General features: G+C 39.9%; 2 protein-coding genes across 2 annotated transcripts in view; both read right to left on the bottom strand.

The window, feature by feature from the left end:
• The window catches only part of LOC113429750 (NACHT, LRR and PYD domains-containing protein 12-like), a 28245-nt gene extending 8875 nt beyond the window's left edge, over window positions 1-19370 (bottom strand). Inside the window, exons 1-10 of the mRNA XM_087947338.1 lie at window positions 19106-19370; window positions 16822-16860; window positions 13841-15524; window positions 10442-10519; window positions 8287-8457; window positions 7929-8099; window positions 4643-4768; window positions 2684-2713; window positions 1849-1866; window positions 1410-1580 (exon numbers count right to left, since the gene is read on the bottom strand). Coding sequence (XP_087803464.1) covers window positions 1410-1580; window positions 1849-1866; window positions 2684-2713; window positions 4643-4768; window positions 7929-8099; window positions 8287-8457; window positions 10442-10519; window positions 13841-15524; window positions 16822-16860; window positions 19106-19370 — 2753 coding nt within the window. The remainder of the gene's footprint in view (window positions 1-1409; window positions 1581-1848; window positions 1867-2683; window positions 2714-4642; window positions 4769-7928; window positions 8100-8286; window positions 8458-10441; window positions 10520-13840; window positions 15525-16821; window positions 16861-19105) is intronic.
• The window catches only part of LOC113424559 (NACHT, LRR and PYD domains-containing protein 12-like), a 139899-nt gene that overhangs the window by 11831 nt on the left and 101961 nt on the right, over window positions 1-26107 (bottom strand). The gene's annotated exons all lie outside the window — the stretch shown is intronic.

Genomic DNA, 26107 nt, shown 5'->3' on the forward strand with positions numbered 1-26107 from the left:
GGATTCCTCCCAGCAGCCAAACAGGCTTTTAAAGTTGAGCAGAGAAGAGGGGGGTGGGTTAGAAAGCTGTTTGTTTGTAGCATGTGGGGAACTCCAGCCCCTCCCATCATGCAAACAGTATGTAGAGAGTTTAAGACAAGGGGTCTAATGAGGTATTTTAATGACTGACTTCCTGTTGAAGCTTTAGGAAGAAAAAGATGGCAAATCGTCTTCAGTTGCTAAAAATTGTAGATTCAACTGTAGTAACTGGGGAAGGCAGAGGGGTGATTCTGTTTCCTCCCTTTGTTTTACAAATTGAGTCTTCCCAGTTAGGAGTTGTAATTTGAGACACAGCCTTTCTTTTGCTGATGAGAAAGGGAGGAGGAATTAGCCCCTTCCTGGAACTACAATGTATCTTTATCAATTGTAAATTGGCTGGAAAGAGTCTGTTTTATGGCTTTGTCTCCATGCCAGATGAGCATAGCATAATCAGCTTTAGTTTCCATTTAAAAATACAAGCAAGATTGCTCAAACTTTCCAGTGGAGGTTTGATTATCTTTGGAGAACGGGGAAATTTCTAATTCTCCTTGTTATGCAAATAGAGTCTCTGAGATAGTAGGAAGGCAAATTGAGCAGAGAGAGGAGGAGTGGGTGGCTGGGTAGAAAGGTCTTTTTGTTTATAGCATGTGGGAAACTCCAGCCCTTCCCAACATCCACAGCATAAGAGTTCCGATGCTCACACAGAGAGAGAGAGAGAGACGATGAGACATGCAGGTTCAGATTGCACATTCACTCCTTGCTTCAATATCACCTTGCTTTATCACAAATCCAATTAACAATTTTACATTTCTGATGGGTTAGGATACATTTTTTACTATTCTGATGGGTTAGGATTCATCTTTTACTTTTCTGTCCTGTTTCATGCACATAGGTGGATTTGTGGCTATGCAGATGCAGATAGATAATTCCACAAAACATCCATAACAAAGTACATTTATTGGTACATCAGGTATCTTCATAACTCACATTTGTGACAAAGCTCTTCTATAATGACCAATCCTTTGTATATCAGCATCGCAGGTAAAAGATGGTTATTTTCCTAACCCATCTCGTAGCAACAGCTGCTTATTTGTTCATGAGTCCAGGCAATAATGGAGGAAACCTCCCCCAACCCCTCGAGGGTCAATTTAGTGACCAATCAGGATTACAGATGTAGCCACATGACATGAACTACATTTCCCAGGATACCTTTAACTACATTTACCATGATGCATTCCCTTAAGGGGACAGCTCACAATTCCTAAGTAACTACCCAATTCCCATAGACTGGCTGGGACAGGACACTCTCCCTGGATATATTTCCAGAATATTAACAGTTCATAGACAGTTGTACAAATGAAACTGAAAGGAAAAAAACATCAATCACTTACTGTAGTGTCTGTATTGTACATTCTGGATGTTTGAGCCCCTCACATAGCAATTCCATTGTTTTGTCATCTGGGTTCTTTAGGGAGAAGGATAACAGGCTCAAGTTTTGGTTTTTCCTGAGTACTGTTACAAGATGCCTGCTGCAAGATTCAGTCAGCATATTTTCATGTAGCCTGTAGATAAATAGACTGAATAATTAAAGTTATTTGTTGAAAAACAACCATAGAATGTATTTTGAAGGAACTGAAGGAAATGTGATTATGTTCAGCAACTGAACAGCCTCTCCCTGGATTTATTTCTAAAAAATTAACGATCAAAATTGGAGACATCAAACTGAAAGGAGGAAAAATGACTTACGCTAGTTCATCTATTTTACATTCTGGATGACTGAGCCCATCACACAGTAGTTCCATTATTTTTTCACCTGTGTTATTAAGGAACAAATGTAACTTTCTCAATCTCTGGTTTTTCTTGAGTACTTCTGCAAGATGCCTGCTGCAGGATTCTGTTGGGATCTCTCCATCAAGCCTGTAAAAAAAGAGTGAAAAAATTACTATTATCTTTTGACAAAAAAAAAGCCTGGAATATATTCTTAGAGGGAATGAAGGGAATATTATTCTGAATGGCAACTGCACTCTTCCCCCAGATATATTCCCAGAATATTAATGGTCAGAAACAGTTATGCAAATAAAACTGAAAGGGGAAACATTCCCTTACAGTAGTGTCTGTATTGTACATTCTGGATGTTTGAGGCCCTCACACAGAACTTCCATTGCTTTGTCATCTTCAGTGTTGAGGTACAAGACCAATACACTCAATTTCTTTTTTTTCCTGAGTACTTCTGCAACATGCCTGCTGCAGGATTCCGTCAGGCTCTGAATAGCAAGTCTGCAGAGAAAAGCCGAAAAAATTACATTTACCTCTTGAAAAACAAGCATGGACTGTATTTTTATAGAAACAGAGGGGAATGTGATCATATATGCCAACCAAACTGCCTCTTCCTGGATATATTTCCAGAATATTAAATATATAAAAGGGGCTGCCGCGGTTCGACTTTAGTTGAAGTTACTGACAGTTAATAAAGAGCTGAACTCAACTCCGGTCTCCGAGTCTCCTTCTTCTGGTGATAGAACACTGGCGACGAAGGTGGCATGTGAGAGAACAGAGGCTGTAAGCACGTGGTGATGAGAGTCGAGAAATCAAAGAGATGGCCGGCAATAACGCACTGCCCGCACCGTTCAATCCAGCCAAAGAAGACTGGGAATCATATGTTGACAGATTCCTAATGTTCCTGGAGAGTAACGAACTACAAGGAATCACTGACCAGAGGAAGAGAGCCGTATTCCTGACGCATTGTGGACCTACCATCTTCAAGATGGCCAAGGCATTGGCAAAGCCAATCAACGTCAAACAGATGGCATGGCCAGATCTAAACCGAATGCTACGAGCCCATTATGCACCAGTCGTCTCTAATCTCATTCGAAGATACGAATTTTAGAAACGAGATCAACGAGAAGGCAAAAACATTGGGGATTTCGTAGCAGCTCTACGGGATATCAGAGGAGCATGCGAATTCCTCAACATGGATGAAGCCATGAGAGACCGCGTGGTCCTCGGATTGAGAGACACTACCCTTCAGAGCAAACTACTTAATCGACCCAACATCACTGTAATTGAGGCCATCGCAGAAGCAACCGCAGAAGAAGCAGCCAAGAAGTCAGCGGCTACAATGCGGAAAATGAACTCAACCAACAGCCCGAGTCAGAACAGAAAAGAAAGCAGAAAGCGCCCAGAAGCACAATACAACAACTACACATCACGAAGACATCGATTCCTCAACCGATACCGAGGATGAAGATGAAGAAGTTAACAGACTCCAGTCAGAACAGAACCAGCGCGAAAAAAGGGGAAGAAAACCTGAGTTTCAGTGTGCCGGATGCGGAGGTAACCACCCGTGGTCTGACTGCCGTTTTTTGGACGCTATCTGTAGGCACTGTGAAAAACGGGGGCACATTGCAAGGGTCTGCTGAAACAAAAAGAGCTATAGTCCTAAAATATGAGGCAGCACCCCCCCCTGGAAATAAGGAAAAAAATACCTGGAAATCGCTGGAGCCGAGAAAATAGAACTCAGCGGATAAACGAGAAGGACGAAACACATCAAACAATCATCATCGGAAACGCCAGAGCAACAGATACAAATAAGGTTCGTATCACCGTCAAAATAGAGGGCAAACCATGTGAAATGGAAGTGGACTCAGGCTCATACTTGTCAATGGTATCATGGAACACAATAAAGAACTTGATACCAGACATATGAAGAAAAGAACTCGAAGAACAAAACCTGACGCTAAAAGATTATCAAGGGAACAAAATTCTGGTAGTTGGACTGGGACATTTCAAAATAAAGTTCAAGAAACACACCGAGATTCTCCCATTGACAATCGTCGACCGAGACCGCCCTAGCCTGCTTGGTCTGGAATGGTTCGCACCATTGGGGATCGAGGTGACAGGAATCAACAGCGTCACTGAGACAGCCTGGGAAGAAAGCCTGATGGAAGAGTTCCGGGACGTATTCGATGGGACGCTAGGGAAGTACTGTGGGACCCCTATATCATTTAGCCTAAACCCGAAAATAGCCCCCATACAGCTAAAAGCCAGACGCGTCCCATTTGCCTTAAAGCCAAAAATCAATGAGCAACTGAATAAACTCATCGAACAAGGGGTGCTAGAGCCAATTGACCATGCCAGATGGGAAACCCCAATCGTAACTCCCGTAAAACTAGATGGGTCTGTGCACATCTGTGGTGACTATAAGGCCACCCTAAACAACGCATTGCAGCAGAGCGCCTACCCCGTTCCAGTAGTCCAGCACCTTTTGCACTCGTTGGGGGGAGGAAAAGTTTTTGCAAAGCTCGATCTCGCGCAGGCATATCAACAGTTACCAGTTGATTCTGAAGCGGCACAGGCGCAGACTATTGTGACACATAGGGGAGCGTTTAAATGCAACAGAGTGCAGTTTGGTGTCAGCGTGGCCCCACGCGTTTTCCAAAGCCTGATGGAACGCCTCCTACAAGGACTAAAAGTGGTGGTTCCCTATTTCGATGATGTGCTGATATCCGTCGGAAACAAAAAAAAAACCCTAAGGGATCGATTGAGAGATAAAACTGAAAGGGGAAAAAAAGAGACTTACCGTAGTTCATCTATTTTACATTCTGGATGACTAAGCGCATCACACAGTAATTCCAGTATTTTGTCATCTGTTTTATAAGGGAACAAATGTAACTTTCTCAATCTCTGGTTTTTCTTGAGTACTTCTGCAATATGCTTGCTGCAGGATTCTGTTGGGATCTCTCCATCAAGCCTGTAAAAAAAGAGTGAACAAATTATGATTATCTTTTGACAAAAAAAGCCTGGAATATATTCTTAGAGGGAATGAAGGGAATATTATTCTGAATGGCAACTGAACTCCTCCCCCAGATATATTCCCAGAATATTAATAGTCAAAAACAGTTATGCAAATAAAACTGAAAGGGGAAACATTCCCTTACTTTAGCGTGTCTATTGTACATTCTGGATGTTTGAGGCCTTCACACAGAACTTCCATTGCTTTGTCATCTTCAGTGTTGAGGTACAAGACCAATACACTCAATTTCTGGTTTTTCCTGAGTACTTCTGCAACATGCCTGCTGCAGGATTCCGTCAGGCTCTGAATAGCAAGTCTGCAGAGAAAAGCCGAAAAAATTACATTTACCTGTTGAAAAACAAGCATGGACTGTATTTTTATAGAAACAGAGGGGAAAGTGATCATATATGCCAACCAAACTGCCTCTTCCTGGATATATTTCCAGAATATTAACAGTTCATAGACAGTTATACAAATGAAACTGAAAGGAAAAAAAACATCAATCACTTACCGTAGTGTGTGTATTGTACATTCCGGAAGTTTGAGCCCCTCACATAGCAATTCCATTGTTTTGTCATCTGGGTTCATTTGGGACAAGTATAACACCCTCAAGTTTTGTTTTTTCTTGAGTACTGTTACAAGATGCTTACTGCAAGATTCAATCAGCATCTTTCTATGTAGCCTGCAGATAAATAGACTGAATAATTAATTTGTTGAAAAACAACCTTAGAATGTATCTTGTATGAACTGAAGGAAATGTGATTATGTGCACCAACTCTCGCTGGATATATTTCCAAAATATTAACCATCAAAAGACAGTTGGAGAGAAGGAACTTCTGGTTTGTCGGCTTCGCGAGCGGCAGGGATTCGCGAAGCTGCGCGATCCCTGCTGCGCTAGCCGCTTTTGGTGCTCCGATCCGGATGGGTCCGGAGCTAGGCTGCCCTGTAGGGGCAGCTGAAGGTAGGGGGATCCGGAGAGGGGTTTGGGGGTGTTGCAGACCCCCTCCCCGGCCGGCAGAACCCCCTTTTCCCAAGACGGTGCAGCGGCGGTCCGCAATGGCCGCCACAAAGAAGCTGGCAGCCGGGTAAGAATGCGCAGGAGGAAGTGGAGAAAGTTTTTGAAAGGAGAAAGTTTTTCTTGGTTCCTAGGACTCTAAGACATATTTAACAAAATTCCTGAAAAGTATGACTTTCTGAATGATACCTTCTAGAAGAGGAAAAAAGCGGCAGTTTTGTGGTGCTGAAAGGAAAGTTTACCCTCCTTCCCTACGGAATAAACAAGTGGATATTAAGAAACCTATTTTTTTAAGGTGAAAATTGGCTTTAAGTGATGAGTGGGAAGGGAGAGGACTAAAAAAAAAAATATTTGTATGCTAAGATTTTGTTGGAGGAGATGCCTTAAAGATTTGAAGACTAAAATATATTACAATGAGACCTTAAGAAACAGATTTGGACTTTCTTTTTCTCTGATTGATACTACCCCAGGAGGAGAAAGTGAGAACTCTGCCTTGGTTTGGACCGATTGATAACTTTGGGACTGTTTTATTTTTTCTTTGGAATATTCTGGCTGTTGTAAGAAGAAAGAAGGGGAAAAGAAAAGAAAAGATTTATAATGGCTCTTTCTATTGAGGAACTGAGAAAAGATTATGAGCAAGCAAAAAAAAATGGCAAAGCTGGTTTGAAAGAAGGCTTCCTTTTTTTAGAAATGGCGCTTATTAACTATCAACAAACATTACAACAGATGAAGACAGCAGAAGAAGAAGAAGGAAAGGAAGCCATCTTTAATAAATTTCAGAACTCGACCAGGAAAGAAGGAAGAGGGAAAGGAAGAGAAATAAAGGACTTAAGATTTAAAAAAACATTTAAGAAAGGGAAAAATAAGGTGCAAAATCAATATAATGATAGTAAACAAAAGGGAAAAGGAACACGACAGAGAAGGGAAGCCAGTAAGGCAGAGGCTAGAAGAAGGGGGGGTAGAAAGGTTTGTTGGGAGAAGAAAGGAAGGGAAAAGGTGGAGAAAAGCTACAAAGTTTTGAAACTAAATGGGAAAAAAGGAATCTTTTTTAGGGATAAAGGATAAAGCATAATTTCTTCAAAAAAGATTTTGCAAGGTACATAAGATGATATTGTAGCATTGTATTAGAAATAGAAAACTTAAATGGTTTAAGAGTTGATAAGAGATTAAAATGTTGAAATGTTTAATAATGATTGGTTTTAAAATTTAATAATATGAGGGGAGGTTTAGAATATTGAGTTTTAATTAAAGAGTTTAATAAGATTATGGTATTGATGTTATTATAAAATTTCTATTATAGTATTTGTTTTTAATATTTAGATCTATTGTTTAACTATGTATTTAATTATTTTGGATGTACTATTTAGATAGAATGTACCAAGCAAAATTGGATTGGGTATTGGGTGTTATTTTAAATGTTAATTTGATTAATTTAGGGGGGAGATAGAAAGGCATCATACTCTGATTAGTGATTTCAGGAGAAAGTTCTTTTTTTTTTTTATAAGGAACGAGACAAAGGGACAATAAAGAATGGACAAAAGATACAAATATAATGACTCAAATTAAGATGATTAATTAAGATAGAATTAAGAAGAGTGAAATATGTGGAGAAGTTAATATAGAAGACTTAGAATGGTAAATAAAATAAGTAATGACATATAAGATGAGCATGAATATAATTGAAGTCCATGAAGAGAGAGATACCTGGGGCCAAGTTACTTTCCAAAAAGATTTTTTTTTATGTTTTGTATGTTGTGTGTATATGTTTTTTTTCTGAGAGAATTAATAAAACCTTGCAGAAATATAGAATGAGAATAATGGTAACTAAGTCAGAAAGAAATAGATGAAATAATAATAATGAATTTGAATAAGAGTAAAGAGAAGCAAAGAGAAATTGGATAAGAGGTTTTTGTATGTTTATATGGAAATGGTTTAAAATAGAATTATAGTCTATCTGACTTGTTAAATTTATAATGGAAAAAGGTTTAAACATGTAATGGATAATGATGATTTGTGTGTTTTGAAAATTAATAAAACTTGTTTTTTGTTTTTTAAAAAAGACAGTTGGAGAGATCAAACTGAAAGGGGGAAAAAGAGACTTACCCTAGTTCATTTATTTTGCATTCTGGATGACTGAGCCCATCACATAGTAGTTCCATTATTTTTTCACCTGTGTTATTAAGGAACAAATGTAACTTTCTCAATCTCTGGTTTTTCTTGAGTACTTCTGCAATATGCTTGCTGCAGGATTCTGTTGGGATCTCTCCATCAAGCCTGTAAAAAAAGAGTGAACAAATTACGATTATCTTTTGACAAAAAAAGCCTGGAATATATTCTTAGAGGGAATGAAGGGAATATTATTCTGAATGGCAACTGAACTCCTCCCCCAGATATATTCCCAGAATATTAATGGTCAAAAACAGTTATGCAAATAAAACTGAAAGGGGAAACATTCCCTTACCTTAGCGTCTCTATTGTACATTCTGGATGTTTGAGGCCCTCACACAGAACTTCCATTGCTTTGTCATCTTCAATGTTGAGGTACAAAGACAATACACTCAATTTCTGGTTTTTCCTGAGTACTTCCGCAACATGCCTGCTGCAGCATTCTGTCAGGCTCTGAATAGCAAGTCTGCAGAGAAAAGCCAAAAAAATTACATTTATCTGTTGAAAAACAAGCATGGACTGTATTTTTATAGAAACAGAGGGGAATGTGATCATATATACCAACCAAACTGCCTCTTCCTGGATATATTTCCAGAATATTAACAGTTCATAGACAGTTATACAAATGAAACTGAAAGGAAAAAAAGTATCAATCACTTACTCTAGTGTGTGTATTGTACATTCTGTATGTTTGAGTTCCTCACATAGCAATTCCATTGTTTTGTCATCTGGGTTCTTTAGGGACAAGGATAACACGCTCAAGTTTTGGTTTTTCCTGAGTACTGTTACAAGATGCCTGCTGCAAGATTCAGTCAGCATATTTTCATGTAGCCTGCAGATAAATAGACTGAATAATTAAAGTTATTTGTTGAAAAACAACCATAGAATGTATTTTGAAGGAACTAAAGGAAACGTGATTATATACAGCTCTGCCCAACCCGCACGGCTCTGGCGCGGTCCTGGTGGGATGAGTGGAGGGTCCGGTGGGGAGGCGCTCGCTGCCTTGGTGAGACCTGTACTGCCAGGAAGGAGGGCCCGCCTGTCAGCTGCACTGGGCGCCCCAGGCGAAGCTCTTTGCGCTCTGCCCGGCGCCAGGCAGGGATGGCGGCTGGGCGCTTCTCTCGAGGTGGGCCAATCCTGCATTGCGGCTCCAGGAGATTTGCCTCCCCATGTGGGGTTGGGCTGCCTTCTCGGGCAGGGGAGGCTTTGTTGTAGTAGGGTGTCGTTTTAAAAATAATTTGCTTTACCTTCGAAGGCAAAGGGAAGGCGGCGACAGGAGTGTCTGAAGCCAAGTGTCTCCGCAGGGCTCCGGTTGCAGGGAGGAGCCCTGGCTGGCCGCATGTGGCTGCGCCAAACGCCGTGGAGTTGCTCTAACGCCACAGCAGCAAGGGAGAAGGGAAAGCAACGGTGGCGGAAAGTCTCCCGATATGAAGTGCCCCACCAACACAGGCAGCACCATATCCGGGCGTGCAACAAAAGTACTTCCTAATGGTAAGCCCCTCCCGCCATCCCCCCCCATTTTGCATGTTTAATGTGGGCCTTAATTTGGGGGGAGGGGCTTAATTTGATTTTATGCCAATAAAACATGGCGAGGCTTCCTATTGGTGGAGGCCGTATTGTTGGAGAAACATGGTAGTAAGGTGGATGCCTTCCCAGTTCAGTGACATGTAAACTCAGGCAGAACTTTGACAAGTTTTTGACCAATATTGTTCAATGGCAATGTAAATCTAGCCACAAGCTTCACATAGGTTAATATTGGAAATCCAATCACAAGTGAGAAATGCAAAGAAAAAACCCCAAGAAACCTAGTGATGGGAAGCCTGACAGATCTGACACTTACAAAGTTGTTCTCAGCATTTGCTGTCAAAGAGTGAGGTCAATAATCAACCACACTAAGCTCCCACCCAATATACAGCTGTGGCAGTTTCCTTCTCAGCTTTGGCTCTTCTGCAGGTTTCTTTCTTGCCGAATTTCTCAGACCTTCCACGTTTTTACTAGTTGTCATCTCTGGGTGCAAGCAAGGCATCCTGGGGGCTTAGTGGAACTGAACTTTGGCTCCGCTACTACTAGAATCATCCAAACCGAGACTATTGTCCTTTGACAAGAAAATTCACTTTCTCTCCGTCCTCCTTATCAGAGCATATGACTAGCACATTTATAACTTTGAAGTCAAGGCTGGTATTTTAAAGAATGAGATAGCCATGGACAAAGCCATTTTAGATAATCTAGTCCGGGGGGGCAAACTCCTGGCCTGTGGGCCAGTTGCTTCATGCACTGGCCATGCCCACCCTCATTTTAGCAAAGGGGAAAAATGTCATGATACATCATGTGATGACAATGTGATGCCGTGAGTTTAACAGTCCAATCTAATCCATTAATTACACACAGAACTATTATGCATAGGTTTCTGTATCAATAACATCTAGGATAAATTTCATACAATTTCTTACCGTAGTTCTCTTAAGTTTCTCAGCTTTGTTAGTGCTTTAAAGAAATCTTCCATATATCTTTCATCCAAACTCCATTCCCTAGAAGGGAAAGACATTTTTGCTGTCAGACTTTTTCTTCAGTATTTCCAGTTCCTGTAGTTTGCAAATATAATTAGCATTCCAGTCCATTTGTAAAATAACCACAAATTTATTAAATTTATTTATTCATTTAAACTTCCCAGAGCTGGTGGGAAGAACTGCTGGCTGTTGTGGGAGAGACAGAGAGTGAGAAAGGTAGTTTGAAATTGCCTCCTTTACACAACTATACACCAAAAATAGCAATAATACATTCAGAGGTCGTGCGCCTGAGATTATGATTTTATTTCATTTCAAAATGACTGTCTTAGTTCAGTGTAATATTTGTTTTGCAGCTGTCTTTCGCAGCACTCTTTTCAAATTTGGATACTGTCCTCTTTGTAAACAAATTACTAGTCTACATGGACAGATTACCTATCTAAAGTCTCTAATCTGTGCTCTCCAAGCAGAAATTAAGTGCCCAATCCAGCAATACCAGTCTATTGAACTGCCGCCCTATCAGCCCCTCTACCACAAAGATCCTGCAGGAAAAGAACAGTATGGACAACCGTGGGATCTGGCAGGGTGAGAGCTGTGAACGGGTGGGATTCAAATTTCTTAACAACCGGTTCTGTGACCGTGACTTAATTTGTGGGTGTGGCTTAGTGGTCATGTGACTGGATGGGCGTGACCAACTCAATGTCACTCACATGAAGGGGTGCCTCGCCTGGCTCCTCCCAGCCATTCCTTATCACACCCAGTCTCAACATCTATAGTTCTGTAAAAATGTTGTTCATCTTTTTTTGACTTTATTATCTACCTACTATAGATATACTTTCATGGACCACTGAAAGGAGGAAATGCTTTGCTCAAGAGTGTGATAGGCAAGAGGCTTTTAAGGGGCTGCCAGAAAGAGGAGGGGCGGGGCAATGTATTTTCCAAAGCACCAGAAGGCAAACAAGAAGCAATGGATGGAAACTGAACAAATAGAGAAGCAAACTAAGACTAAGGAGAAACTTCCTGACAGTGAGAACAAGTGGAACTGCTTGCCACCAGAAGTTCTGGATACTCCAACACTGGAGGTTTTTAAGAAAAGACTGGACAGCTATTTCTCTGAAATGGTAGAGTTCCCCCGGCCAAGGTCTCTTTTAAGTGTTATTCTGTTATTCTGACACCTTTCCCAGGACCTCTACTCAGAGTTTGGCATCCTCAGTTTTCCTGCCTGAGCAGGGGATTGGGCTAGAAGTCCCTTTCCAAAGTCCCTTTCAACTCTGTTAAACACACATGTATTTATACTCTGGACTGTAAACCCTGAAAAATACCTGGGCAAAAGAAAGGCAGTAAAAACACTCTAGGTGTAGGGACAGTGTAAAATATTAATAGATGATAAATAATGGAACAATTAAAAATAATAGCATGGAGTTTTCTCTCTCCACCCACTTCCTATTTCTTTTTTTTCTTTCTTCCTATTTCTTTTTATTTATTTCTTTCCTTCTTTCTTTCTTTTTCTCCCTTTCTTGCTCTTTCTTTCTTTCCTTCCTTCTTTCTTTCTTTTTCTCCCTTCCTTTCTTGCTCTTCCTTCCTTCCTTTCTTTCTTCCTTCCTTTCTTTCTTCCTTCCTTTCTTTCTTTCTTTCTTTCTTTCTTTCTTTCTTTCTTTCTTTCTTTCTTTCTTTCTTTCTTTCTTTCTTTCTTTCTTTCTTTCTTTCTTTCTTATTATTCACCTGAAAAGCAAGCAGGAAATCAGGCACCCATGACAACTTCAAGGCCAATGAGTCAGCGCAATTGAGGTCCTATTCAGATAATGAGGGAACACATTATGATAGGGAACTTAATCTAGAACCCACAAGGAGTTATGGAGGGCATATCAAAGGCCATCAGTGCATCTCCTTGAAAGGAGAAGGCAGCATTACACCTAATCAAGTCATATCAGCATATGGTGTTATATGACAGCAGTCACCAGACCCTTCAGCCTCTAGGACCAAGGCTTGACATTGAGACTGGCTCAAGGATTCTCTGATGCTCGGATCCTGGATTTTGATGATTCAATCTCCAATTCAAATTATGGGTTCTTTGAACATTATAAAGATTAACTGATTTCTTAGTCATTTGATTTTGTTAGCCCAAAATTTGCAACCTGGAAATAGAGTTCTTCAAACCTGTATTTGTCTGGCTTTCTAATTTGCATCATCAGGTCAGGACATGGGAGGAATAAATAAGAAGGAAATGGTCTCAATGGGAGCTGTAGTGAACAGAACATGAGTTCACCGGTATGGCTACAGCAGAAGAAGACAATGAAATCTGGAAAAGCTCTTCAGCCAGCTTCATTTCCAACAGATAACAAGCAGCTAAAAACTACAATGAGGAAATTATCTATGTTTCCTTCTCCTGGAGAAAAAAATCTAAATTGAAGCCAAAATTCTCAAGAATTAAACAAAACTATTGCAAAACTATAAAGCTTTATAGGGGTGCCCTTAAATGTTAATCCTACAGTTTATACAGTATAGCAATTTTTTCAATGACACTAGAAAATGAGCCCTTTGTCAATTCAGTGCTGAAGCAGTGAAAATATTCTCCTAAGAACTGGTCCAAGTCACACCACAGGGAAGAAATCCTTTAAATTCTCAATCTACTCCTCTTATTTAAGATGAAAAAATGAGGTAGTGTTTGAATTAAAATTCTTAGTTGTAGTTCATTTTAGAAAATGACTAATTTCAAAATGATCTTGTTTTAAGTGGGATGCTTAAGACGTTTAAAATTATTACAGATACACGTTCTTATGTTATCTGCCATTTAAAATGGAAGTTTTACACACTATGGAACATTTGAGGGTATGAATGTAATTCTTTTTATTCAAAGGGAGAAAGACACTGGCCTTTGTTATGGCCAAGAGAGCTTCCAATCAGTATTTAAAGACATCAGTGTCAGGCTATGTATAAAACAATCACCTTTTTTAAAAAGTGATTTCTTTATTTAAAATGGCTACAGCCTCCAGATCTCAACAGCAATTGTCTCTCTGATCTTGAACTGAGCACTTCCTAGTGATATAATTATCAGGTTCTTTAAGTGCAAGAGAGCTTGACTGGTATTGGCCTGAGCAATGGACAACTGCTTATTTTTAGTTAATCATCCTCCCAGCCTACCTAGCCCAAGCTATCTCTTGTCTTCATTGCTAAGGATTGAGAGAACTCTTTAACTTAGCTGCTCAAAGACATTTATGCATACTTCTAAGTGACATTTTTCTGGTCTATTGTTATATTTAAGAGTGTAGGTTAAAGAGTAGTGGTGGTAGGATTATAAACTGAACTAAATGCCCAGTGGGTTACAAACTTTCAAAAAATGCTTACTCAATTTTTGAAAAAAATAATCCTTCCTCTTCCCAATATGGAAACATATGGCTTTTAATAAAGAGTTTCTTCAAATTTTGGCAGCGCTGTACACAATAGGCCAGGATCATCAATTCCATATCAGAGTTGCATCGATATTCTATTTTAGTGACACCACATAGTGCACTGTTTACAAAATTGTCATCTTGTGTCTCATATAAATAAGCTAATATTTCTTTTTGCCAAGGGAAATTAATTGTTTTGTCAATTTTATATTTCACCCAGTCTAATAAGAACTCTTTATTCTTAGGAGAAATTTCCCACCCAAATTCTTTTTTCAACTGCCTCATTCTTTTTTCTTCATTTAAAAAACCAAAAAGAAAACGAAATCCAACTGCAAAATCACACCTAAAGGATTGATGACTTTCTAACAGTGTCTGCAAATTTTTATTCCAATTTTCAGAATCTTGCTCCTCTCTTTTGTCTAGGACATAAAACAAAGCAGCAAAAAACTCCTGGAAGCTTAAGTGAATGAAGTTATAGGGTTGAATACAATCAATGTCTTTTTTGAAATTACTTCGATTTAGAAAAAGGTGGATGTAGTCTCTCTGAACTGAACTGTGCTTCTTGACTTCTTCCTCCATAAATAGTATTTGCTGTTTCCAAACACCTTCTGCAGCTAAAGAGCACAAGCCTTTTACATTTCCTTGGACATCTTGTTTGGATTCTTTATGGTGAAACTTTAACAAACTGGAGAAGTACAGTATGTAGATTGCAGTGAGGGTACATGGTGTCTTCTGAAGATCCTTGCCTTTCTCCATCTCTTGTTTTATAACTGTGCAGATGATCCAGCTCACAAGGGGAATGACACACATGGTGAAAAGAGTATCATTTTGTTTAACATATCTTAAAGCTTGCGTTGCTTGGCCTTTGTTTTCAAAAAAATTGTAGAAATATTTTTCTCTTTCTCTTGCAGAAAACCCCAGTATTTCAAAATAGCGTGGTTGTTCTAAACATTGATGGAGTTTCTCCAAAGCCATTGGTCTTATTGTGATTATAAGAGAGGATTTAGGAAGAAGCTTTTTTTGAAATAAACTCCTCAAAAGAATTCTCACTGGCTCTTTCTTCCAGGGATCAGTGCAAAAGTAGTTTTCAGGCTGATCAAAGGAATACCTTAATTCATCAAACCCATCAATTATGAACAGAAGCTTCTCTTCATTCTTCAGTATGTTTTGAATGGCATAATTTACTTTGTGACACTTGAGCCATGTGTTTGAAAATACTTCTGCAATACTAGTCTTCTGGGACTCTACGTGGAGATTCATCTCACTGCAGCTAATATAGAAAACATAATCAAATTTGTCTTGGTAAAGTTGTTGAGAAGCCCAGTCAAACATGATTTTTTTGGCCATCATTGTTTTTCCAATTCCTGCAGCTCCTTGCAATACAACAACTTGTGGAATTAATCCATATTTATCAGGGTTAAATAATGTTTCAATGCTGGTTGAAGACTCAGCTCTTTTGCTGATGATTTCAAGATGTTTCCTTCCCATTGCCAGAATTTCATCTTCTCTCTCCTCTTCAGATGGGTGATAATCTAGGATGATTAGTTTTGAATATCTCTGGTTTAGGGGCACGTATTCACCAGGAACAGCATTAGGATCTTTGATTGTTGTAAATTTTTGTTTAATGTAGTTTCTGTAATCTAAAGGAAGAATGAATCAAATTAGAAGCATTAAAAATGAGGCCTGCACAAGAGACCCAATTAAGTGTTTTGCCGCTGTATCTTTTTCTTGGGGCCATCTCATCTGCCCTCTGGATTAATGTGTTGAGGGAAATTGTAGGGTACTTTTTAATTGGTTTGACAGAATTGATGTGAATAGGCAAATTCTTGTTAATCAATATGTTAAATATTTGTCATTTATAAATTGATGTAATGCAATAATCCAGAACTTAAAATTAATTTTAAAAAATGTTATAAGATTTGAACAGAGGCTTGGATTTTTTAAAATTATTATTTTAAATCAATTAAGGAATGATAATAATGAGATTTTATTATTTCCTTTGTTAAAGGATAAATAGGTTTTATAATAATTACAGCTACAGGTATTTCCCACTTATCAACTGCAATTGGGAACCACAACTAATGCAGTTGTAAAGAGAAAAATCAGAGACCACACCTGACTTATGACTTTAGTTCCAACTGTGGTTGTTAGCAAACCACCACAGGGGATTAAGGATAATGTCATGTGATCATGATTTGCAATTTTCTCCCAGTTTTCCCCTTGACTTTGATTTTTGGAAGGTCAGAAATGGTGAGCAAGTGACCAGGAGATGCTGTGACCATAATAAATACACACCAGCTGCCTTGCCACCCTGATCTGGGTCAGTAGTATTTTAGCATGAGAGGCACATAAATCATTAAAAGTGATCATCAAATCTTATGATACTCAAAATCTCACAACTACTCTTTATTAATAATGATGTTCAATAAATCACCTTGATTGTCACATTTTAAAAAGTGAATGGAATATTTAGATCCAGTAGAGACTGGATCTAATTTAACAATAAAAGATTAATCATGTGGACGTCAAATCTAGATTAAAATGTTTAATAGTATAGATTAGTAACATATTACGTTTCATTTGTAAATCCCTATTACATTTGTATAGAAAAAAGAATCAATCAGCATTGCCATTTTGGAGAGGGCAAAAAAGCAGTGAGAGTGGGAGTGATTTCCAACTTCCTGCTGGCTTCTCCACTGAGTTTCCTTTTGGGAAGCTGGCAGGGAGCATTTGAATCCTTCCCTTTCCTTTTCCCTTTCCCTTCTTTTTCTCTTAATCAGCATTGCAAAACCACCCTGGAGTTTTCCCCATCAAGGTTTTTCAGGTGATTAATATTTACAGTAGTTTGCATAGAAGGGGAAGGAAAGGGGAGGAACTGCTCATGCTAAATTCGTTTTACACATAATTCAGTGATTCTTTGAATGATTCCTGCCTTACCTGATGAAACTGGAAGTTGGTGAGCATCAACATCTGCAACTAAAGACGAACCAGAATTTAGTGATATACACATAAAAATGGGTAAAACATTTTTTTTAAAAAATAGATAAATGCATGGGTGTATATTTTCTATGAATGTCTACATTCATCATGTATATTTAGATTTCTTAATTTTATAATTCCTATGACTTTCTATATATTTTCCTCTTTCCCCTTTTTCTTTCATAGGCAGGCTTGAATGGACCAGGAGACCACATGTAGTGGTGAAAATTACATTAGGTAACTGTATCTTTGCCCTCTCTCCCAGCTCTTGGTTGCTTGGAAGAAAGAGAACTGCCATGAAACCATTTTCCCTGTTCCTAAGACACTAAACCAAAAGAATATTGTGATCAATAGTACCATTCAGAGTTCAAGTAGGACTAGGACAAATATACTACCTATGTCCTGGGACCATTCATTAATGTTATTAATACTATCTCAATTCTATAACCCAACCTGAAACACAAGTGGAAAGGATCTATATGATTGTTTCCTCCAGTGTGCCCCAGAGCTGCAGGTCTATCAACTTCTTAAGAACCTTCCCTAAAATGGGAAATTTGTAGGCCAGACTAAAATTATCCAGTGACATTGGATCCAGTGATAGCTCTTAAGGAGAGGGTAGACTGTCACTTCCTTTTAAGTAAGTGGAATCATCCCCTCCCATCAAAAATCATTTTCCATCTCTTGGATTCAGTTACATGTCACCTTCTGGAAGGCCTTAATCAACCAAGCAGGCACATGGATCTAAAAGAGGGCAAGATTCAACACCCCTTCCCCCAAAGACCCCAGGCATTTCCTCAAGGCTAACTGGTTCAAACACCAGAACAAGTTGGCTTCTTCAATGTTCAGCAGGTGACTGACAATGTGACAGAATTTGCTGAGGAAGCCACATGCACAGCAGCTGAAATCTGAGTGAAGCAGAGAAACAACATATTGTAGTGTTTGAAATAAGGTTACCAATGAAGAAATATCAGCAATTATGTTCATTTTATATATTAAAGTTTCCTTTGTCAGGAAGGAGAAAAGTTAGTTTGTATCAGCTGCCTCCTATTAAAGTAGAGTTGACCTGTCTCCTCGCCCTTGAGTTCCCTCTCATCCCCTTTTTTTAGGAAAACAAGATTTGGGCCTGAGTGCTCACTAGCTCTGTCAGCAGGATCCCCTAATTTCTTATGCAGTATCCTACCCTTCATCTCTTTATTTCTATCCTAGTTTCTTTTCTTTAAGGGGATGGTGGGAGGTAGAAATCATTGCCCTCCTGACGGTGAGGGCTTTGTGGTGTTTGGTGAATGTTTCTCACATTACAATCCTCTACCATTTATTCTCCAAGTATGCGTTAAATTTGGGAAATTTTGCATACCATCTTCATCACATCATCAAATTCCCAACCTGTATAACAGTTCCTTTGGGTTTTCCAATTGCGCATATGTCTCTTTTAGGCATTATAGTTTCAAACTGAATGAGCTTTTCACCATATTTCAAATAAATGTAAATTGAGCTGTGCCCTCCTTCAAGAATGCTGCTGCTTCTACATAGACCAGTCTGATGCCATCCCAATAGAATGTCAGACCAACTAAAGCAGCCTTATAGGTTGCAACAAGGCACAAATGGGATTTTTTCTTGGGATTAAGACTGTTTCTAGTCCACTTCTTGGCTGTCTAATTTAGGATCCCTGGTGTAGATATGTACACAGAAGGTTTCAGATATTTGAAAACTGTATTTCCCCAAAGTCAGTTCTCAGTTTCTTTCTACTTTGGGCTCCTGCAAGAGAATGTTACTGTTCTTTGTTCTCTGTATCCACCCAGCATTACTTTCTTCCCTGCTGTCTTCCCTAATAGCAACAATAGCATCACCAGCTGTAAGATGCCTTAATTCTGTACCATGTCAGGAAGCATGCTAGAAAAAAGGTTGGGCTAAATTAGACTTTCAAGGATCTTCCTTAAATTTAGATCAATGGACTAATTTCTTTGGCTTGAATCTGGCTTAATATTTTTCTTTGACAATGATAGGAAAATGCCACATTGAGTGACAATGTCGATGCTTAACTTAGGTTTGATTCTAGGCTCAGGGCAAAGTATCTTAGACTAGAAGAAAAGCCTCACTTTGAAATGCCAGGGAACCATTGCCAATCATAATCAACAACAAATTGGTTGAACAATATTCAGCTGTAAACAAATAACAATGGGTCTTTGTTGCCATTTGATCTTAAGTGGAGAGAACATTTCTGTAATATGTTGGGTTTTCTTACCTTTATTTTCTTCAAGGTCTTTTGCAAGATCGTTTCTATTGCATTTTCGAAGGACATCAATGCATACCTCTAGAGCATCTTCTCCATAATGTTGAATTAAGAGATCTACAACTTCTTGTTGATCAGCTTTATCCAATGAAGTTCTAGGAATGTTTGGCCTTCCATCATAATTAATAGAATTGAGCCTCCATTTAAATTCTTTAAATTGCTTCTCAAGGAGTTCATTCAATGCATTGTAAATATCTTCTCTCACAATGCTATTCATGTCAACTATGGATTATATCAAATCTAAAATTAAAATTATAGAAACCAATATTGAAAATGCAGTCTGAAGGGATCACATATCTAAGACTGTTTTCAAACAACCCAAACAATGCCTCTGTACATAGACATCACTAGAGAATATTATTGCTAAAAGGAGGTGGAGACCTCAATTATAGCATCAAAGGCATAGCCAGCGCTTACTGTAGAACAGATCAAGAACTGCTAATATGCAAGTTGCAAGTTAAGCTGAAGAAGAAGAAGAGATAAGATATGATATTGAATATGTTTCCAATATTTTCAAGGGGTACATCAGGAATTGCTTTGAAATCCTTAACATCATTGATTCAATAAAACCCAGAAGAATAATGGAATGAATTTCAAGAAGTCATTAAGGACAAGCGTGAAAAGAGACTACCAGAGTGGAGAAAGCAACCCGGATGTCAGAACAAATGGTGGAAATTGCAGAGAAGAAAAGAGTGGCCAAAGCTGGGAAAGACAATACATTTCAGGAAAGAACTTAGCAGACTTTCAGAGAGTTGTTAGAAGAGACAAGAAGCACTATTAAAACATCTATAAAGAATTTGAAGAAACACGGTCTGCAGAGAAGCCATTTTATCACCACAATGTAAGTTCAAACCAGAGCTTAGACCAGTATCTGTTATGTCTACTTCTTATTTTTTTTTACAAGCACCACTTCAAGTATCACTTCTGATGCATCATCTGCCAGAGCAATTCAGTTTGCAAGGAGCAGCCTAGGATTAGAGATCAGGAAAAAGCCACTCTTAGAGGAAGTCTTTGGCACTTTTCTATTCCAGGCACCAACAGGAAACTTGCTAATCATCCATCAGGAGTCAATCAGATCCATAAAATCTCCTGGATGGACTATTTAATGAGATTATTCTGCCACAGAATTTGATAGCAGGATAAGCTGATTCTGCCAAATAATTCATAGAAACCTAATGGATCATCAAAAATATCAACTTAGAGTTCTCACTCGAATTAAGTTTGTTTGTTAAGTTTGGAGAATAAGGAGACCAGACATCTGACCAGTGACTTCAACTCTTTAATAATAACAGGAATAGGAATAGAACAGAGCAATGCTATGGGCAGCAGTAACCCTTTTATAGGGTTAGCTGCTGCCTTATTAACCAATGAACATGTGCAACTAGTTCAAACTACTAACCAATAAGAACAGTCCCAAAAGTGGCCAATCAGGGACTGGTTCTGGCCCAATCCCAAGTTGTTGTACAAGGACCAATCAAGTGTGCAGGTTTTCAACCCCTAATTTGCATTCAGGTTATTCACTTTTATTGATTCACAACACCCCTCCCCCTTGGGTTCCGTTTGAGGGGAGCTGTGATAAAATCCTCAAGATAGGCAGGCCGTTTGGTCTGCCTGGAAGATTTCCGAGGCTCCACCGGGTTTTGTCCAACGTCCGGTTCCAGTGGAGCATTTGGATGACCATTGTTAAGTTCTATTTCGCTGCACGGCGATTCCGTGCTGCATTCACTGTGGATGTCTCTGCTGCTGCGTGTTTCTTTGGGGTTTTGCAGTTCGTTTTCCCTTGTATTAAAGTTCCCTGGCGACATCAACTCCCTCCCCGCTTCACGTTCCGGTGCTTCGCTGGGCTGTAGGGCTCCCGTTGACCCGCTATTAGTTGTATCAAAGTCAATTCCCTCGATACTCCCTCCCCCTTGAGTTGTTGAACTGGGAAATTCATGGCCGCTGGGTGATAATCTTGATCGGAGTTGGTCTATGTGGCGTTTCCACACCCTCCCATCGTCTGTTAGCAAGCGGTAGGATCTAGGCCCGGTGAAGTGGGTAACGGTTGCGGGTATCCATGCTTTTTTGTCTAATAGTCTATGCAATGGTTCAGCCACTGTTGCTTTGTGGGGTAAAAACACATTATAGAAATTGATAAGTCCAAGGAACGCCTGTAGGTCTGCCTTGTTCCTCGGAGTGGGTGCCTTTTAATTGCTCGTAATTTGTCTTCGTGGGATGAATTCCTTGGCTGTCCAGGAGGTATCCCAAAATTCTACTTTTTCGGTACATAAGTGGCATTTATCTTTTTTTACTCTGAGGCCTGCATTTTGGAATCTTCGTAAAACCTCTCTGAGTCGTTTTTCTAGGGTGTCTTTGTTAGGTGCGGCGATGAGTACATCGTCGAAATATGGGACAACGCCTTTTATCCCTTGTAACAACCTTTCCATTAAACTCTGGAAGATTCCAGGGGCGACGCTTACTCCGAATTGGAGCTGGTTGCATTTAAAGGCGCCCCTATGTGTTACGATCGTTTGTGCCTCGGCTGTGGTTGGGTCTACAGGCAGTTGTTGATATGCCTGGGCTAGATCTAGTTTGGCGAAAACTTTCCCGCCGCCCAGAGAGTGGAGTAAGTGTTGCACTACCGGTACTGGATAAGCACTTTGCTGCAGTGCGTGGTTTAATGTGGCCCGGTAGTCTCCGCAAATTCTTAGGGACCCATCAGGCTTGATAGGCATCACTATCGGGGTTTCCCAACGGGCGTGGTCGGTGGGTTCCAGTACGCCCTGCGCTATCAGCTTATCGAGTTGTTCGTCGCTTTTAGGTTTTAAGGCGAACGGCACCCGACGCGGCTTAAGGCGGATGGGTGCTATTTCAGGGTTCAAGTTAAACGAGATTGGGGTCCCCTTATACTTGCCTAGTCCGTTCGCGAAAACGTCTTTGAATTCTTGCACGAGGTCTTCCTCCCAATCGACGCTTTCGGCCTTGTGGACTCCGGCTACAGTGATTCCGAGCGGCCTGAACCATTGGAGGCCTAGAAGACTAGGCCTGTCGCGATCCACAACAGTCAGTGGTAGTGCGACGGTGCGGTCCTTGAATGAGACCTGGAATCTGCGGGACCCGACGACGGGATTCGGTTGCCCTGATAGTCTTTGAGTATAACCCTTTGAGGGTTAAGGTCTTGGCGGCGAATCGTTGGAAGGAGCTGTTGGAGCGTTTTCCACGACACCATCGAGAGGGAAGATCCCGAGTCTACCTCCATCACGCAAGGTTTGTTTTCGATGGCGACCTTTACTCGGATTTTTCCGGCATCAAGGGATGTAGCGTGGCCTATGGTGATTGTTTGGTGGGTCTCTTCCCGCCGGGTTTCTTCACGCCTGGTGGAAGTGGTGGACGGTTTGTTTCTGTAGGAGTGGTTTAATTTTGTTTGGTGTGTGCCAAAGAATCCTGAAGATTGGCATTCGGCCTGTCGGGATTTGGCGTTTTGTTTGCTTCTGCAAACCTTTGCGATGTGACCTCGTCTTCCGCAATTTCGGCAGAGCGCGTCGAGGAATTTGCAGCCGGATCGTGGGTGATTGGACCCACAACCGGCACACGGTCGAAAGGAGTGTTGTGTGGACTGGTCTCGCTCTGTTCGCAGTCGGTTGACCTCCTCCTCATCGCTGTCGGACGGGGACTCTAGGTCTTCATGGTGAGTTGATACCGGGTGTCTCTCTGAGCGAGGCGAGGTATCAGTGGCGAGTTTACGTAGCGGTGCGTTGGTGCGGCGCATTCGGGCTGCCGACTTCTTGGTTGCCTCTGCTGCCGAGGCTTCTTTAAGGGCATCGTTGAGACTGATGTCCCCCTTAGCCATAATTTTACTCTGGATCGTGCCGTCTTCTAGGCCTAGAACCAAACGGTCCCGGAGAGCTTCTTCTAAGTCTGCGAATCCGCAGAGGCCTCCAAGGTTTCGGAGGTCTGCGATATAATCAGCGAGGCTTTCGCCTTTCTGTTGGTCCCTCCGGTAATATTCATGTCTTCTGACGAGGGTTGGCACCGTAGGTGCGTAGTGAGCCCGTAGTAACGGCTCGAGGACGTCCCAGTCCATCTCTTTCACCTCCGCTGGCCTGGCAAGTGACTTTGCCATCTTAAACACGGTCGGGCCGCAGTGAGTTAGAAAGATAGCTCTTTTTTTTCCCGCTGTTGCATTTTTTAGGTTGTTGGTCTCCAGAAACATCTGGAACCGATCCATGTATGACTCCCAGTCTTCGGTCTCGGGGTCGAATGGAGCGGGTGGTATGACACTGCTGGCCATGTTGCCGTTGATGGTGCGTGATCAACCACGTGCTCTGTAGGTTGCTCTGTAGATTTAGTCAGCTCTTCAGTCTCCGCATCCCACCTTCGTCGCCAGTGTTAAGTTTGGAGAATAAGGAGACCAGACATCTGACCAGTGACTTCAACTCTTTAATAATAACAGGAATAGGAATAGAACAGAGCAATGCTATGGGCAGCAGTAACCCTTTTATAGGGTTAGCTGCTGCCTTATTAACCAATGAACATGTGCAACTAGTTCGAACTACTAACCAATAAGAACAGTCCCAAAAGTGGCCAATCAGGGACTGGTTCTGGCCCAATCCCAAGTTGTTGTACAAGGACCAATCAAGTGTGCAGGTTTTCAACCCCTAATTTGCATTCAGGTTATTCACTTTTATTGATTCACAACAGTAACCACATTCAATTTATCCTACTTCAGAGACATAATGGAAAAGCCTAGCTCTCTGGAAAGGTTCTCGTCTCACCTTAGACATGAAAGCCAGCTAGGTGATTTTGAGTCAGTCACCGTCTCTCAGCCCAACTCACCTCCCAGGAGAAAATATGAGGAAGAACAACTTTTTGGTATGTTTACCACACTGGGTTTTTTTAAAATATAAAATAATAACTAAAAATAAAATAAAAATAAAATCCCTAATGCTGGAAAAGGTGGAAGGAATGAAAAAAGGACCGGCGATAGGAAGGAGGATTGATTCAGTTATAGTGGCAATGGATGGTTGGCAGAGTTGAAGGATCAGGCTAAGGACAATCTGTCATGGAGGAAATTTATGTAGTCATTAATAGTCAGCACTAAATTGATGGCACATAATAATATAATAATATAATTTAGGAAATATTTAACTCACTGTCAAATGTATTAAAGGAAAGTTTAATTAGTTTTAGCACAGAGATTATTGTGACGTTTGTATGGATCTTTGTCTTTTGAGTTTGTATATTTGTATATTTTAATTTTTTGTATTCAATAAAGTTTGTTTTAAAATTTTTTAAAAAAATTGATGGCACATAATCATCACCATCCTCAGTGTCAATTACAAAAGAACTACTACATCACACTTCCAAAATGGGGTCATTTTATTTACCTGAGGACCAAATTTGCTGAGGATTTTTTATCTGAGAGATATACTGGTAGGACAATTCTTTCAAAGAGGGAAGACAGAAAGCTATATTTATCTAAGAATGTATCTAAAATTACCGCTACTACCCTGAAAAGGAAAGGAAAGTGGATAAAAAAATTAAACCCAGGCAAAAGTCCTGTGCAATGTCCACTTTTTTGAGCTCTCTGGAGATTCAACAATTGATCTCAATCTGCCTCTCCCAACACTTCTCTCACATACACACAAACCTTCCTCACACAGAGAGAAACCCAACATTTATACCTATATGAAACCCAACTGAAATAGCAAAAGGACATCCATTTCCTTCCAAGTGATTTGTTTTATCTTAAAGTCACAGAGGCATTTGTTCCAATGTGGACACACTCAGAACCTGGTGGTTCTGTTGATAAACTTATATTACTTCACCTTCATAAACACATAGAGAAAAGTAAGATTTCTGACTAGAGTTGAGGGGCAGTTTCCTCACAGAGTACAACTATCAGGAAGATAGAAACTGCTTTCTCGGTCATGGTTTTTACATTATGGAATGCAAGTGAAGTTTTTCTTTTCTTTCTCCTATTCTTCCGATGTTAATCTCAACATTTGAACAACCTTAATGACTGAGATCAATATAATAATGCATGTATAAATACACTGGTTTGTTAAAGGGAGTTTGATTAATATGCTTCCTATAGGTTCTCTGTTATTTATGTTCTATCAAACTTAATGTTCTGTTATTAATGTTTGTTGTTGGATTATACTTATTTATTTTTACCGATGAATTCCTTCTATTGATTGTTTAAAGAACGAGGGAGTCTAAGACTAACATTAACAATTCCTGTTTGTTATTGTATGTATCATAATCTATTTCATAAATTTGTTTCCCCCCCTTGATTCCCCTTTTCGTTTTTTTTACATTCTAGCCAATTGTACCACTTATTCCAGATCGAGTAAAATTCCACCTCCTCTTTTCCTTTTAATTTTAATGTGAGTTTTTCCATTTCTGCACATTCACAATTTTTTTGAATGATAATTGTATTGGTGGTATATTAGGCGATTTCCAGAATTGAGCCAGTGAAATACGTGCCGCTGTTAAGATATGGATAATCAAATATTTTACTTTGGAGGGATAACCTTCCTTAATGATACCCAGAAGATACAATTTAGGTTCCCACTCCAATCCACCCTGGACAATTTCTTCTAACCAAGTTTTAATTCTACTCCAAAACTTTTTGACCACTGGGCATGTCCACCAGAGATGGAAGTAGGTACCATGATTCCCTCTGCATTTCCAACAAGTTGGATTGGATGTTAGATATATTTTTGCTAATCTGGAGGGTGCTAGATGCCATCTATATATCATTTTATATAAGTTCTCTTTATAAGACATAGATTTAGTTATTGTAAGATTTCTCTGCTAGATTTCTTCCCAGTCTTCTAAGTCTATATTATGGCTGAAATTTCTTGCTCATGCTATCATTGGTCCTTTCACAATTTCCTCAGCTAATTCATATTCCAATAGATAATTATTTAAATTAGATATCATATTTTTATCTGGGCCCAAAAGTATTTT

The sequence above is a fragment of the Notechis scutatus genome, chromosome 1 (genome assembly GCF_049901735.1).
Source record: "Notechis scutatus isolate UNSWTSFEM ecotype Mainland chromosome 1, rNotScu1.2, whole genome shotgun sequence".
Lineage (NCBI taxonomy): Eukaryota > Metazoa > Chordata > Lepidosauria > Squamata > Elapidae > Notechis > Notechis scutatus.